The 17,500-nt window shown below is 43.6% G+C and overlaps 1 protein-coding gene across 6 annotated transcripts in view; it reads right to left on the reverse strand.

Annotated features, from left to right (window-relative positions):
- The window catches only part of PFKP (phosphofructokinase, platelet), a 115,343-nt gene that overhangs the window by 74,732 nt on the left and 23,111 nt on the right, over positions 1-17,500 (reverse strand). For all 6 annotated transcript variants that reach the window (XM_085859623.1, XM_085859625.1, XM_085859622.1 and 3 more), the window contains exons 5-8: positions 12,438-12,603; positions 6,499-6,543; positions 3,543-3,651; positions 1,707-1,802 (exon numbers count right to left, since the gene is read on the reverse strand). In XM_085859623.1, the coding sequence (XP_085715749.1) occupies positions 1,707-1,802; positions 3,543-3,651; positions 6,499-6,543; positions 12,438-12,603 (416 nt within the window). The remainder of the gene's footprint in view (positions 1-1,706; positions 1,803-3,542; positions 3,652-6,498; positions 6,544-12,437; positions 12,604-17,500) is intronic.

Below are 17,500 nucleotides of genomic sequence, written 5' to 3' on the forward strand. Positions count from 1 at the left end.
AAGCTCGGATGAAGTTTGCGAAAAAGCATCTTGGTGATAATGCAGACATGTGGAGAAATGTTTTGTGGTCAGTCGAGACAAAAATTGAACTTTTTGGTCTAAATGCAAAGCGTTAGGTCTGACAAAAACCTAACACTGCAAATCACCCACTCAACACCATCCCTACTGTGGTAGCAGCATCATGTTATGGGACTGCTTTTCATCAGCAGGGACGAGCAAGCTTGTCTGGATAGAAGGGACAATGGACGGTGCAAAGTTCAGGAGAATCCTTGATGAAAACCTGCTTGAGTCGGCCATGAATCTGAAAATGGGTAGGAGATTCAGATTTCAGCAGGACAATGATCCTAAAGCCACACTGGAGTTGCTGAATAGAAGAAAATAATGTTCTTGAGTGGCCCAGTCAAAATCCTGAGTTGAACCCAATTGAATATTTATGGCGAGATGAAGATTGCAGTCCACCGACGATCTCTATCAAACTTGGCAGAACTAGAGCAATTTTCACGTGAAGAATGAGCAAAGATTTCACCATCTCACTGTGCAAAGCTGGTAGAGACCAACCCAACAACAACTGTAGCAGTCATTGCTGTAAAAGGTGCTTCCACCAAGTACTGAAGTGAGGGACTGAATACTTTTACAACCAGTGAATTTTGAGTTTTTTTTCACAGGTATTCCTGACATGCAAGTTCCTTCAACTATAACAGTGTTTAGTTTGATTTCATCAATTATGAATAAAAAAAGTTTATTTGGAAAAAATTGTTTCAATACAACTCGTCTAAATGTGACATTGTTGGTAGGGGGTGAATACTTTTGCAGGAGTGTGTGTGTGTGTGTGTGTGTGTGTGTGTGTGCGTGTGTGTGTATAATGACGTCTACGATATGTACAATATGTCACGTATAATATGTGTACAATCACATATCAATATGTGCATCTCTTTGCCTGTGTGTATATCTCTGTGTCTGTTTGTGCAGGCAGTCGTGAGGGTAGGGTGAGAGCAGCAGGCAGTGGTGAGGGAGGGGCTGAGATAGGTGTGAATGAGGTCTGAGTTTTTATTATGTCTTATTGATGGAGCAATGTGTTTGTTGACTGGGGTAAGATCTCACCCATGTGAACCAAAAATCAGTTGATAAATCAGAAGCACACAAGGAAATTTTTTTTATAAAGGACAAGAACATTTGGCCAATCAACAGAGACAGAGGGCTTTACAATTGCTCAACAATGCTCCTTACAATCAACAGAGACGACAGAGGACTTCCTGGACAAAAAAAAAAACCGAAGAAAGGAATCCTTCACAATGATCTTATATCACACTTGCGTGGATCGGTTCACTACGCTCACCTCTCCACATGTCGTTGCAGAGATTGACGTTACAGATTTGCTGTCTTGGCACGATTTACACGAATCACAATACAAACATTTATTTTCCACAAATTTATTTGTAAAATTGGTGATATTATATGTATTATAAAATGTATTTGTGATACAAGAAGGTCCAAGTGGTCTTAGCTGACTAATCTGTCTGAAGGGTGTAAGGGGTCAAAATAGTGTTGGGGTTTCAGGGGTCTAAAGAGTCTGAGGGGTCTTGGGGAATTAACGTTCAAACAGGACATGATTAATAGGCGTATCGTCTTCACAAACTGACGGACAGCTTCACCACGTCACCGACCGTGCTTTTCGTAGATCAAACAGACAAAGACACAATACTTACAGTCTTTATCTCATTCCCTGTGATTAGTTTGCCATGTCGGTCTATGGCGCCTTCAGCCACAATGATGATGTTGAGGCGAGAACCCCGAGCTCGGCTCTAGAAAGTAGAAGAACAGAATAATCAAAACTCTCTTGCAAACAGTTGGAGAGGCGATATTAAAAATGTAGCTTGAGAAAAAAGAAAAATAATCTTGCAGATACAGCAAAACAGGTTTACTTCATAATTACAAGATTTTATATAAACCCAAAACACCTTTGCAATGGACAAGTTAGTCCAAGAAGCTTCAATCAAAATAGCAGTTTAATGGGAATTTTAATTCAATCACCTTGTAACCATGACATATTCCTGAGAATACAACAATAGATTTATTAAAACTTTCGAATATTTCCAAAGAAAGAAACTTCTACAAGTTTGTGAAGAAGAAAATTTGTTGGAAGTGCTATTGTTGGAAAACATGTTTATTCCCATCGCAGGTGGGTGGTGAACGTGTTTACATTCCATAAAACCAAAGCACACAAAATGGGAGAACGAAAAATAAATAAATAATGCTGTGCTACCCTTGTGATCGTATTAACTTTCAGAAGATCAGCGGACTGCCCTTTGCAGAATATGAACTTCAGTAAACCTAATCTTGACAATAATTGCCTCTGCCATCAAAGTGTTTTCACCCCTTTGTCTCTGTCTGTTTTTCCGTGAGCAGGATATCTCAAAGTTGTGGACGAATTCAGACGAAAGACTTAGTGGACAGGTTGGGGGTGTGACAAGGATGAATCGATTAAATTTCGGTGAAGATCCGTATCGTAGAATTTTTCAAGTGATTCTTCATAATTGAGAGATTGGGCCAAAAATGATATATATATAGCACGATATCTCAAAAAGTTATGGGCAGATTCAGATAAATTAGGTGGATGAATGAATCGGGTAGGTGACAAGAACAAACTGATGAGATTTTAAGTTAAGGTCCGGATGCAGATCCGGCCGATTACGAGGCTACAAAATGTAAACTGTTCAGCCTGGCGGAGGTATGTGCTCCACCGAGTGATGCTCTGGTTAACACTGAGAAACATTGATTTTCTGAAACAATGCGTTACCACAACATGATAGTAGCATGGAAAAGTACAGCACACGTACATCGACCATAAAATCAGGCACAGCAGTAGTTTTCCAAATGCACCAATTACAAGCGTGCAAAGTGAGGTTTGTTAACTGCAAAGCACACTTTTAATGATGCTGGTCTTGCAGGCTTGCACACAAATGCAAACTGGTTTATCCAATGACATCCAGGAGAACACATTGATGGAGACAGAATCTTAGCCCCATCCTAAACATGTAACAGTTAAACTTGTGGGTTCCGATTTTGAAAGCATGGTCTTCTACATATTTGATCCAGCAAGCGCAGCCAGATTCCAGTTTGGGAAATGGGATGAATAATCTTTCGAGTTGATTGGAATGCCTTTGTTATTCAATGCGCATCTACCATTGCACAACTTTTAGCACCCTTTACACATCTTTGATCATCCCAACGATCTAAGCTGGTGGGATCTAATTGTTGCTAGAATGGCATGTGACGAAGCAGACAACTATTTCACTAAACGTAATAAGCAGAGTTGGTTTTCAGAATCGAGTTGGTTGAAGACCAATTTCATGCAAGACAAAAGTGCATCACACAGCCGCAGTTTGTTTTGTATTACAAACAACATATTCGTTTTCATTACACAATACGGCCTAAAATGCTATACACACAAATCAATTACTTAACTTCAATTGAAAAAACAAAACAAAACACTTTTCCTTGCATGCTCTCAAACACAATCCTCCGTGGAGTATGCTCATTACCTCACTGAGAATCTCGCAGAGTCGGTCCTCCCAGCCATCCTCAGGAGGACACTCAGGTATGAAAACCCAATCGGCACCACAAGCGAGTGCACTCACTAATGCAAGATACCTGTACATGAAAGGTCAATCTTCAGTCAGCAAACAACCAGGCCAATATCAGGATCATCAACAGTACAATTATTATTTTGGACAAGTTTCTTGATTTTTGCCGACATTAAATGAAAAATATAAAATTTCTATAACCATAGTCAATATTTATCCACTCTCATTAGAGCTCATCTGTATATTACTTTCGTGGTTAATAAGTGAATACAGTTTTGCATTATAGGATGAGCACGGGTGATCTGGGGATGACAAGGGTTCCAGTAAATTTTTTGAAGCAGCAAGGGAGATTTGATAACACTTCCAGGACAGAGGAAGTGGAAGAAATGAGGGATGAAGAATAAGGGGACACCTCTCTACTCGGAGACAATATGGAACGCCGTTTTGTATGGCGTAACAATTGAAGAGAAAAGTTCTCCCTTTCACTTGTTTCATAACTTGCTTGGAAATCCACAAACATCACTGTCATACAGAAAAAAAGGTGCAAAAACGGATCCCCTAAATTACAGGCTTATCAGCTTACATCCAATCATCAGCAAGATCATGGAATCCATCATCGCAGTTGATATAAAATCTTTCCTTTTCTAGAACAGCCTCATCTCAGATCACCTATTTGGATTCAAACCAGGTCATGCTACCTTGGACATGCTGCTTCTACTCATCAAACAATGGATGGAGGTCTTCAATGTCAAACATGAGATCAGGGCCATCTCCCTGGAGATATCTCATGCTTTTGATACAGTATGGCATCCCGCCTTACTCTCCAAACTCTCTGCCTATGGCATCCAAAGCCAACTCCACACATGCCTTGCTGACTTTCCTCTGCCCCACAAAGTCGCAGCAAGCTTCTGCACCAGGGCTACACGAGCGCACACAGTATCTCTTATTCTTTCGAGATGGCGGTGGAAGGTAAGGCTTCTGTCAAAAGTCACTCCTAAATGCATAGGATATATCTTGTGCTGAAGCCACTTTCCACAGAAAGAAATGTCAAATTCTGGCAGATTTGTCATCCAAATGGATAGTCATAACTGTTTTAAGAGGGTTTGGCTTGAGCCTTCATCGTTGGAAGTTGCCATTGAGTGGTTAGGTGTAGTCATAAGTAAGAGTTTCGACAACTTTCCGCAGGGATTGACCTTGTGTCGCCAAAGCAATATCATCAGCATATATGTCCTTCTTCAACTCCCTCTCAGTCATGTCAGAACTCAGAAATGTGTATTTTGCTTCAATATGTTTCAACAAGCAATATGGAGCAATAGCATTAGTAGTTGATGAAGTGCTCAATCCAAGCACCACACCTCTGGATGACAGCTGCCACATAGACGCCAAAGTCGTCGATGACTGACTCGGCTGAAAACTGGTTCTGGTATGCATCTGATGTTATTTTTCCAACTACTGCAGCGTGCCTGGGTCATTTTTGTAGACTTTAGCTTTGAGGAATCCCCATAGGTTGTAGTCGGGAGAAGACAGATCCGAGGAGTGGGTAGGCCATGGGTTGTCCATCTGTTGAGAAATGAGACAATCACCCGGGAAATGTCTCAAAAACTCCAAAGCACCATTAAACGTATGCGGTGGTGCACCGTCTTCCTGGAAGATGACTGAATTCAGTGATGTCTTGCTTCCTTCTTCGTGTTGGAAGGTATCTTCTCTGCTGCATGTACACCTATCTATCTGTGTTGGCGATCATAATTTGTCCAGCTTTGTTTTCAAAAAAGAAAGGTCTGATTATACTGCTTCCTCTGATAGCACACCAAACCATTACTTTCGCTACAGAAAATGGTTGTTCCATATGTTCATGTGGTTGATGTTCTGCCCAAAATCGCATGTTCTGTTTGTTGAGGTGGCCATCGAGATGGAAGTGGGCCTCATCACTAAAGACGATGTTGTCTAGAAAAATCCGGGTTTTCTTCAATGAGCTGGGCAAGATGGTGCAAAATTCTAACCTCTTCCACTTGTGTATTTCGGTCGGGTGCTGCAGTGATTGAATCTTGAATGGATGCGTTGGATCATCTCACATCGTCGTGTATGATTCTGCCAATGGTAGTGCGAGAAGATCCCACCAGCTGCTGTGTAAGTTGCTGGGTTGACGATTGGGACAAGCCTGAAAGCTTCTCTTGCAGCCTCTATCTTGTCGAGTGTTCTCACTGAAGGTTTTCAACAACTGTCCTTTAATTTGATCTTTTGCACTTCGTGTCTCCAAACTTTTCAACCATACGTTTGATGTTTTTGTATTGTGGAATTATTGCATTTGGATAGAACCTGCAAAACTGTCTTTGTGTAGAAACATGTGACTGTCGCAAAAAAAAGTCTCTAAAATGAGCTTCCGCTGGGACAGAAATTGCTAACCCTTACTGCCAACATCAAAATAAGGCATTCTCAAGCCTTGGTATCCTTGACATCTGACCCCACTCAGACATGCAACTATGACGTCCACCCAATCTATATTAACTTTTACCCCATCCTGTCTCACTCTTTTGTTCGGACAATGGGTTATTGACCAAAACATCAGATTCTCCTTGCATCACACTGCAATAAGCATACATTGTTACTTTAATCCATTGTTCTACACATCTGCTGAAGCAGATCAACAGGAAGTAGCCTTCATGATTAAGACGAGTTATTCATTCTAAAATATATCATCGACATCGATTCCTTTCCCTTCTCTGCCTTCCCACCCAGTTCCTTCCAAATATTTACATTTTCTCCTACATCCTCCACCCACCCTGCCATTGTTTTTCCTGAATTAAATTCAAATCAACACTACCCACCCTACCCATGTCCACAATGCCTATGCCCCAGAAGCATATATAGAGGGCCCCTTTCTTCTTGTGTGCAGTACGTTGTGCACTTGACTCACCCACAGTGCCGTCCCATCACTTCCAACACAAATGTACGCTGGTGACTGCAGGGGTGCACAAACAAAGAAAAATTCAATCAGCTAATAATTGTTGCAATTATTATGATAACGATATTAAAATAATGGTGAAATGCAATGCCAATACAACACCAAAACAAGCGATATGTTCAAGACAACATTGGCGTACATATGAAGTATATACATGAGAAAAAAGAAAATAAGCAAATTACCGGCAGAGAACAGTTACATTACACAAATTATCTGTGTATATGGATAATGTTGTGAGAACGTGATAGGTGGTAATGGGAGTAATATAGCAGAGTTATGCTATTAGTACATATTTACCATAAGCGTATGGTATCTGTATGAAAATGCTAGGACGCGTGTCACAAGTCCATTCAGGAGATGATAATCGTGTTCCCCTCCCCCTATCAATGTATCCAAGCCTTCACTTTCTTCCCATCCCCTTCTTAACCACTTAAATCGTTCTTTTGATATCGGTCTAGATGTGTTTTCTTGCCATTAAAATGAACTGTCGGCCAGCTCCGCAAGCCAAGCGGATCTCCTTTGAGGACAACAAGCTGATGCATCTTGCAGCCACACACCAAGTTAAAGACTGTCCTGGCCTGCCAGCAGGTTCACGGGGAGAACCAATGAGCACTCGATTGTGGGGTAAAAGTAGGGAGGAGTGGAGCGCTAGTTCGTGAAAAGCTCGGCACGTGGAGCTTGTGGTCCAGTTCACGAAAAGCTTAGTACGTCTAATGCAGTGGTTCTCAAACTTTTTTTGACTACCGCCCCCTTCTGCCCTCTTGGACCGGCCCAATGCCCCCTTGTCCTATCGTCCGTGGTCGGACACCCAGTGGGCGATAGGATAGTCCGAATTTATGTAGATAGGAAGCAAAAATAACAGAAGACAAATATTTTCTGAGTAATATTTTACTTTACTTTTCTATTTTATTTTGCACTACCTACAATGTTTCAGCAGAACAGGTCCAGGTGAGGCAAACTGGGAATCTGTTATCACAGGCCCAAAAACAGTTAGTGTGAAGGGTGGGCCTGGTAACTTGCTGCGAGATTAGGAATGTCTGGCTCCATCTCGGTGAGGTAGAGACGCAGATCGCCCCTCTTGGTAATGTCAAGGCGGTTTTGATACTTGGTCAGCAGCACCATCACGGCGCTGAACCCTCTTCCAAGGAGGTATGTTGTGGGGAACGCCATCAGCAGCAGTTCTGCCTCTGTCCACATTGCAGGGTATTCGTCCCGTTCCAGAATCCAGAATTTGCCGTATTCATGCTGCGAGAATCTTGCCTTCGCCTCATCATCATTCCACAAGTTGATAATTTCGTCCTGTAATTCGCGCTTCACATCTCGAATGTCACATTTGAATGGGTTGATCACCCATGCTGGCACCGACAGTTCTCACATGTCTCTGAAACGCTGGTCCATATCTCCACGGATCTTCTCAAGGTGATTGCAATAAACGAGCAGCTCTTCATCAGAAACAGCAGATTCCTTTGCCAACCGGGGAAAGTGGTACATATCTCTGCGGCCGAGGGTTTCCCTGTGCAGAGTCGCCTTGGTTACGAACGCGCCGATCACTTTCTTTGCTTTAATCAGCATCATATGGTCACCATGGAGTTGTTTGTTGACATCATTCAGTATAGTGAATATGTCCGCGAGGCAAGCCACATCATGCTCAATCACATTCACTTTCTCCGATAACTCTGTATCAATTTCCGACAGAAACTCGACCACTGTCGAGAAGAGGGCATGGAAACGGGTCAAACAAGTGCCTTTGGACAACCATTGAACTTCGGTATGCAACAACAAGAGCCTCTCGAATGGTTCATCATTCTCCTGGCAAAGCTGACGAAACAGCCGATCATGCAGAGACGACACCTTGATTTTATTCACTGCTTTGATTACTATTTGGAGTGATGTATGAAGTCTGGTGCTGAGAGCTTTTGCTACAAGATATTGGCTGTGCACGACAGTGAATGGCGAACACGGACGGTAGCTGGTTCTTCAGAAGCACAATAAAACCACGCTGGTGGCCACCCATCACTGGTGCCCCGTCCGTCGCGCAAGCGAGAATGTTCTCAATCGGTATGTTCTTATCAGTAAAGTACTTCTCCAACGTTTGGAAGATGGAAGAACCCTTCGTATCGGTCTGGAGAGAGCAGGCAAACAACAATTCTTCCACCATTTCCTGATCACGGATGAAGCGAACGTAGCAGATTAACAGAGCTTCACTGTCACGCAAAGTGGACTCATCCAGCTGGATGGCGAAGTGCGTGCTTCTCAGCTCACAACACAGCTTATCTTCTACATCTGATGACATTTCATCAATCCGCCTGGTCATGGAATCATTGCTGAGCGCAATCGACGAGAGAACTGGATACGGATCCTGGCCCATAACAGTTTTTATCACTTCCCCAACAGCAGGTTTGATCAACTGTTCACCGATTGAATACGGTTTTCCAGATCTGGCAATGAGCAATGACAGCTTATACGACGCTTCCAGTCCTTTATCCACGAGCTTTTGGCTGGCTTTGAACATTGTCGTTACCGTGGATCGCTTCTCAAATTTCTCTTTCAGCGATTGGAAATAGCTGACCTCTGCGCAAGCCTCATCACTGTGCTTCTTACTCAGGTGCTCGCTCAGTCGAGATGGTTTCATTGCTTCATTGGACAGCGTGATACCACACAACAAACACATCGGTAACTGCGTGTTCGTCAGGGATGGAATGAATCCATACTTGATGTATTCAACGGAATACTGACGACACTTTTTCTTTGAGGCCGACATCTTGAAGCAGACAGGACGTGAAGCTTTTTTGATAACGAAATCAATACGCCAAGATGTCGAAAGACTAACACCAGTGACAAGGCCAAACAATAATTATTTATTTCCGTTCTCTGGTCAGCGAGCGCATCGATTTTAACCCTGCGCGTCAAAAAAAATAATTCCTTCACATTTCCAATGGTAGCTACAACAGCGCGCGCCTAAAACACAATGTCGTGCCGCCTCAGTACTCGCGCCTCGCTGGGAATTGCGCTGCCGGATCATAACACATGTATATGGTATTCACACCATGTGTGTATTAAAAAAAAAAACACTGACTTGCATTGTTGGTAAACAAGTCTGTAATATGCTTGAAGAACTTAATGATTTTCAGAATAAATACATTTTAAAATGTGTTCATTATTTACAAAAAGGCCTACCTGTCCCATTGCCTGTCTTTAATTTCTTTCTGGACGGCACCATGGCAAATGATGAGGACCGCAACGGGCATTGTATGGCCAATTTGCCGAATGGCGTCGGGTAACCTGTTCAGACTGCAGGAAGCCCAATGAGCGCTCCCAATCGCTGCTGCTCCTCTAAATCGCCAGTGCCCCCCAAATCATTGCCAGCGCCCCCATACCACTCGTGGAGTCTGGAGCGCCACCCGGAAAGTTCCCAGCGCCCACTGGGGGGCGGTAGGGACCACTTTGAGAACCACTAGTCTAGTGCATGCGAAGCTCGAAACGTAGTGCTTGTGGAGGAGTATGCGAGTTCGATCGTTAAGGCCCAAGTCACATTTGCTCTATGGCGACGATACGGTGGCCGTACGCCCTCTGAATTGACAGAAACGTGTGGCAGCTGCAGAGTTTCTGCGGTGGCCTCAGGGTGGCCCTACGCCGTTTGGCAATCTTTTACAGGCCGTAGGGGTCGCAGTGGAATTATAACGCGGAGTTAACTTTTTTTCATTTCTACGTTCGCCGTAGCAATTCAACAAGCCAAAAAAAAAATTGGTAAATAAAAAAAAAAATTGGTAAATTGGTAACAAAAAAAAATAAAAAAAAAATAAAAAAATAAATGACCCACTCGTTCCCGTCCGTCTGGCAGCACGTTCGCCTTAGGGCCCCCTTGCGGTCGCCTTGCATCTGCCTTGAAAATTATATGGCCGCCGCAGGGCCCCCTTAAGGTCACTGTGCAACATCAAATCAAAGACCGTACGGCAACCCCACGTTTTCGGTCTCCACAATTTCTAAATACGCCGTGCGGCTACCCGAAAAATAAAAACGTATGTGACTGCTACATTGTGTGACCGTGGAAATACTGCGGCCGCCATATAATTGCTAGTGGCCGTAGATTTTGGAGACCCCACGGCCGCCGTGGCAAATGTGACTTAGGCCTAAGGAGTTGAGGTGTGGTGGGATGATTGGTGGCAGGTTGGGCGACTGGCCCAATAAGGTCAGAGCGAACTGGACACGAGTACGCCTGGAAGGAGTTGCAAAGACGGGACAATGCCAGGCACGCTTCCCACAGAGAAAAGCCTGCCATCACGCTTTCACTTACTCTCACCCAGGACTCAAGACGTCACACAGGCTTTACCCAAGGAGGTTTTCTCTCTCTTTTGTATTGTCCTTTCTCTTCATCTGATTATCCATGGTGCAACTGCATAAGGTAATGCAATAAGCCGATCAAGAATCGGGGTTTGGGCCGTGGGGGGGGGCTGGGATTTTGTGGGAGTCCACTCAATGCTGATGAAGGTCAGTGATCCCAAAGTTATACGTCTAAGCGTTTTGGCCTCGGGCGATTGCGTTTGTTGGACCAAGTGCTTTGGCCTCCGGGCTGAAATGTATGTGTATACTAGTTTGACAAGCTTTGATGGACTGTGTACTTTGGCCAAACAGCCAAAGTACACGCCCTCATCATTGTTCCAATGTTTGATCTTTCTCATCTTTTATTATTTAAAAAAAATTAATCAAGGTAATATCGTAAGAGCGATGAAGACCAATGTGCCAGAAATGCATCCATGGATAGATTCCCCTCGCAAGGGTTGGGCTGGAATTGCTAAAAAAAAAAAAAGGAGCCTTTACTTTGGCTGACTCGGAGGAGTGTAGCAGCTAACACTGATTTTTGCATTTGGTGGTTCTGTGTTCAACAGACAAACCGAAAACCACAAGTATCTTTTTAATCAACAATTATATATATATATATATACACCCACACACATATATACACATACACAGTATAGATGTATATCAGTGTTGGAAATGATTACAGAAACAGAGGTAAAACTCGGTAAAAAAAAGGGAAAAGAACATGCATTAACATGCACGAACAATGGAATCACATCTCATGTGCAAAAAGGAAATGTTCCATCAGTCATGTGTTCAAATAGTACATTAGTTATGAATGGTTGTCATGCAAGTATTCTGAAAGCACAACACATTCAGAAGGATGATAAAAGTAAAGGCGGTTATATAATGGCTTGTGAATGTGTAGTGAATACTCTGGCTCCTGGAAAGGAAATGTCACATGACAAGCACATAGATATCAAAGTCTTAGCTCATGAAGGCAAGTCCTTAAAGCAGATTAGAGCCCAACTTCATGTTTCAGCAGGGGCTGTATGCAAGACATGCATATGAGGAGGATGCATATGACTAGTACTGTTGACAATAAAAGCGGTCGAGGAAGAAAGCCAAAACTTTCCAAAAGTGATGTTAAGTACCTCAGGGTATGTTCTCTACGTGATAGAAGATGATCCAGTAGATATCTTGCGAATGACCTATCTGTAAGTGCGGGTATTAAAAGTTTCTTAAAGAACAGCAAGATGAACATTGAACAGTGACGCAAAGAGCTCTCAATGGATGTGTATCTGCCCAAAAGGCTTTGCTAAGGAGACATGTACAGCCATGAAGGTGAAAAACTATTTGGAATGTCAAGAGGATATTATTAGTTTGATCGTTCATCAAGGGCTGCTGGACAGATTTAACCTCAAAAAACACGACACTTATTTGGATGTGTAAAGGTGAGAATTTACAAGTGAATGGTGAAAAAGAAGTGTGACTATCCAGTCCACAGCTGTACATAGTTATCAGCAATTATTGTTTCATTAAATAAACAACTAAACTGTAAAAACTACATTTGTGACTCATAACACCTTTACCTCTGTGCTGTAGTCATGATGGCATCGATAACTTCCATTATACGATGCAAAGCTGAGTCAGTGCCAATGGTCATGTCGGTGCCACAGAAATCATTGTCGATGGATCCCACCATACCCACAATATTGAGGTGCATGTACTGCTTGGCCACTTCATCTGCGATTTCACCTACAAACAGCAGCAGTTATCAAAACGCATCATATAAAGACTCTCACTCACATCTCAGTATGTATGTATGTATGTATGTATGTATGTATGTATGTATGTATGTATGTATGTATGTATGTATGTATGTATATATATATATATATATATATATATATATATATATATATATATATATATATATATATATATATATATATATATATATATATATATATATATAGGGGAGAACAAGTATTTGATACACTGCCGATTTTGCAGGTTTTCCCACTTACAAAGCACGTCGAGGTCTGTAATTTTTATCATAGGTACACTTCAACTGTGAAAGACGGAAGCTGAAACAAAAATCCTGAAAATCACATTGTATGATTTTTAAATAATTAATTTGCATTTTATTGCATGAAATAAGTATTTGATCACCTCCCAACCAGTAAGAATTCCGGCTCTCACAGACCTGTTAGTTTTGTTTTTAAGAAGCCCTCCCATTCTCCACTCATTACCCGTATTAACTGCACCTGTTTGACCTCTTTATCTGCATAAAAGACAGCTGTCCACACTCAATCAGACTCCAACCTCTCCACAATGGGCAAGACCAGAGAGCTGTCTAAGGACATCAGGGACAAAATTGTAGACTTGCACAAGGCTGGGATGGGCTACAGGACAATAGGCAAGCAGCTTGGTGAGAAGGCAACAACTGTGGTGCAATTATTAGAAAATGGAAGAAGTTCAAGATAACAGTCAATCTCCCTCGGTCTGGGGCTCCATGCAAGATCTCACCTCGTGGAGCCTCAATGATCATGAGAAAGGTGAGGGATCAGCCCAGAACTACACGGCAGGACCTGGTCAATGACCTGAAGAGAGCTGGGACCACAGTATCAAAGAAAACCATAAGTAACACACTAAGCCGTCATGGATTAAAATCCTGCAGCGCATGCAAGATCCCTCTGCTGAAGCCAGCGCATGTCCAGGCCCGTCTGAAATTTGCCAATGACCATCTGGATGATCCAGAGGAGGAATTGGAGAAGGTCATGTGGTCTGATGAGACCAAAATAGAGCTTTTTGGTTTAAACTCCACTTGCCGTGTTTGAAGGAAGAAGAATGAATACAACCCCAAGAACACCATCCCAACCGTGAAGCATGGAGGTGGAAACATCATTCTTTGGGGATGCTTTTCTCAGGCATGAGAGTGAGTCTAAAAAAATTAGCTGAAAAAAAACGATGGGCCGAGGCCGAAGGCTGAGGCGAAAACATTTTTAGGCCGGGGTTCGGGGGCCGCCCTCGGCGGGCCTGGGCAGCCCCCAAACGCTAAAGGTTCCAGGTGTTCTCACCTGCATCTACTGCATTTCCTGGTCCCTTTTAAGAGGATTGTGTATAGTGTTGTCCTTGTTAACAGGGTAAAAGCACTGAAGACAATCATTGAAGACATGAAATTCATCTTGCAAATTATTAATCAATGTTGTAATGTAAATTGTCAAAATTCATTGTACAAATCATGAATCAATCTGTAGGATAATATTCTTTCATTGTCTTTATATCAAATTAAACAACGTTGACAATAATTGATACCAAGTTGCAGAATAAGTTTGCATAATAAGTTGACAATAATTGATAACAAGTTGCACTAAAATTTTGCATAATAAGTTCACAATTGGTAACACTGTTGCATCCACTAGTTGTTGAGTTCTTGAGTCGATAATGTCGACAGGCACCTAACCACTGAACATTGTTCACTTCTTTGTCTTTTGGTTCAGGTTGTGCTTTTTCTTGCTTGCACGTTGGTGGGAAAGTCTTGCCTTCTTTGCAGCCTTCTCAGTCAGTTCTTTGGTCTTGCGCTTGGTCAACTTACTGAGAGCAGCTGCACCCACTTCTCGCCTTTTTCTTCTTCTTCGTCCCTCCTGTCTGCCAGTTCTGCCTTGTAGGATTTGTAGGCTCCCCTCATGTTCTTGCACAGGTCTAGGTCTATGGGACTGTGCAGTTTGTCAGTCCTACTGTAGTACTCCACTGCAGTTTTTCCTGATGATCGAAGATTGTACTTGACACCCATCACTGCGCTGTAGGTCTCCATGTTTAGTCGGTGTGAGCAGACATCCAAGACATCTCCCATGAGATTGAAGGCACTCTCAACTTGTGGCCCATGGAAGCAGGACAGCAGAGCCTTCACCATTCTTGAGAGAAGGGGGTACTTTCCACCTTCAAAGACCTTGGTCCACCAGTCGTCGATGCGAGCAGACTCATCTTCCTGAGCTGGTGGCAGGCTAGAGTCGATCTGGAAACTCCGAACCTCCAGTTCAAAGGCATCACATTCCTCTGGTGCAAGGACATTTGTCACCAGGCGTGGCAACTTCAGGAGCTGCTCCTGGCTGACAGTGTGCCCTCTGCTGAGTGGATCAATTGCTGAGGCACTTCTGAGGACAGCATTATGCAGGGGCATTTTCTTCTGGAGGTACTTTCCACATGTCACATAGGCCTTCTCCACACTCTGCAAGAAGTCATGCACTTCTCCATCTCCACTACGGGCAGTGTTGACAATCTCAGACACACCAACTCCAAGAAACATCTTCTTCACTTGTAGCAGGTTGGCTTTCTCATCCAGGGCGAGGGTCTGAAGTCTCTTGCCTGAGGATGGCAGCTTCTCAGGTTTGACAAAGCAGGCCATGAACTCTCGGACAAGGTCCACCTGCTGGTCATTGAGCTTGTGGATCAGTGGGGCCTTCATCTCAAACAGGAGGACGTACTTCTTCAGCAGCGGGAACACTGATGTATAGAACATCAATATCAGTCTCATCAATTTATTCTTGTGGAAGACTCGCTGCAGTATACGCTCCTTTCCTGCCTTGCCATCTTTGGTCATATTCTTCTTCTTCAGAACATCATGGATCTGGCGCATTCTCTCCTTGGCTTTTGTGTCTACGTGCCTGCGATGGTAGACCTCCACAACCCGTGAAAAGTAGTGTGTGCGATCAGCTTGAGAGAGGAAGCCAAAGTAGAAGACAACAAAGGCATCCCACAGCCGCAGAGTGTCAACACGGACATCATACACAGAGAGCCACCTGTGACTGACATACCGCTCTGGCATGGTATACCTGACACCAATCAGCCCACAGATTTCCTGCAAGAACCACTTTAAGTCAGGTGACCACTTGAAATCATTGTAGATGTCAGAGAGCATGCGCTCTGCGAAGTTGTCAAATGGGTCGCTCAGCTTATTGGACGCATTGTGAGCATGGTGACAGGAGTCCCCATCTATGTCCAACATGTGTGGGGCATTGTTTTCCCTGATACGAACTTCGACTCCTGACTTGGATCCCCGCATGAGTGAGCAGGAGTCCATGAGGATGGATATGCAGTTCTTCCACGGTAGCTCATACTTCTTCAACAAGTCAACTAGTTCCTGGTGCAACGAGGCACTGTCCACTTTGATCACAACAAGGGACTCTAGATGCTGCACTATGACCTGCTTATGCAGTCGGCTGTAGTAACTGGCCAGGACACAGAAGACCCTCTGATGGTTTGTGCTTGTTGACTCATCAATGTTCAGAGAGAAGTATTCCCTCTGCAGTGCTGATATCAACTGGTGATGTACAGTATGTCCTAGTCCAAACCTAAGCTTGTAGGAAGCAGATGTCCTGTCCATTGTGAGCTGACCAAGGGCCTTTGCATCCAGGTTGAGTGCTTTGGCCAGGCTTATCAGTTCAGGGGCAAGGCTGAATGGTAGGGAATGCTGTGTGAGGAAGGCAAGGACTATGGCTTGAGCATTGGATACCCTGTCACCTATTGGTACAGCAGGCATCAGTGTACAGGGGATGGGGGCAGTAGAAGCAGCAGTGCAAGAGGTAGCAGAAGGTGAGGAAACACCTGGAGAAAAAGCAAAACCCAAAGCCAATGCAGAGTAAAAAAAGAAAAGCCAATCACCATTTATAATACGTGCTTCAGAAAGTGAATACAGTGACGGGTACAGTGATTACACTAAGCCACAGACTATGAGTCATTGCCAGGTGCTATTGGTGGTAAACAAGATTGACCCAATTCTGAGTTGTGGCTTGCTTGCCAATTAACATAATTTATTACTGTAGTGAAAGTGCACCACACCACACTACACTACATTGATAGCATAGATGTCTACTGTGTACATGTATACTGATAACTGTACATGTATAGAGCCCAAGGCTATATTTACCAGGAAGACTGTAATTGGATGCCCGGATTCTCTGAATACCACGATGCTTCTTGCTCTCCGCATGGGATTCCAATGACTTGTACCCACGTCCTCCATAAACAATCTCATTTCAGCACCATGTGCATACACAGCCTTTCCTGGCTGGGCTATCTTTTGAATGAAAGCCCCACAAGCCACCGTACCACATGACATACGCTCCAGCCATTCCCACTTCTAGGAATTCTTGCAAGTCTCGTCAATTAGTGCAGCCAAACAAGCATCACAATCCTGGGACAGCCTGCGGCTACTGAATGCGGCCATGTTTTTGAAACGACCTTGGCCTTGCACACTCGGAACACCACGCCTCTAGCTCGATTAATGCTGCTGTGACAGTTTCAGGAGTAATGCGGCGAGGTGGTCCGAATGTTATGTTAATGAATCTGGCAATGACGTCAGTGCAGAGTGCCGGGAATCTGTATTAGGGACCTCGGAATACTTTTTTTTTTTAATAAGGATCGTCGGCGGCATGAAATCACTCCCAACAATTGACTTAACCCCCCACCCCTATACCCCCTATTTTTTCTCAACGGATTTGTGCTTAACTCAGGAACGTTCCAGGTTGAATAAATTCGCGGAATTTTCTCATGCCGGTTTTCTGCAAAGGGGACAAGACGACTGCACCATATTGAGGGGAGGATGGATGGGGCCATGTATCGTGACATCTTGGCCAACAACCTCCTCCCT

The sequence above is a fragment of the Eptatretus burgeri genome, chromosome 16 (assembly GCF_056783735.1).
Source record: "Eptatretus burgeri isolate ZD-2024b chromosome 16, Ebu_testis_v1, whole genome shotgun sequence".
NCBI classification, from domain to species: domain Eukaryota; kingdom Metazoa; phylum Chordata; class Myxini; order Myxiniformes; family Myxinidae; genus Eptatretus; species Eptatretus burgeri.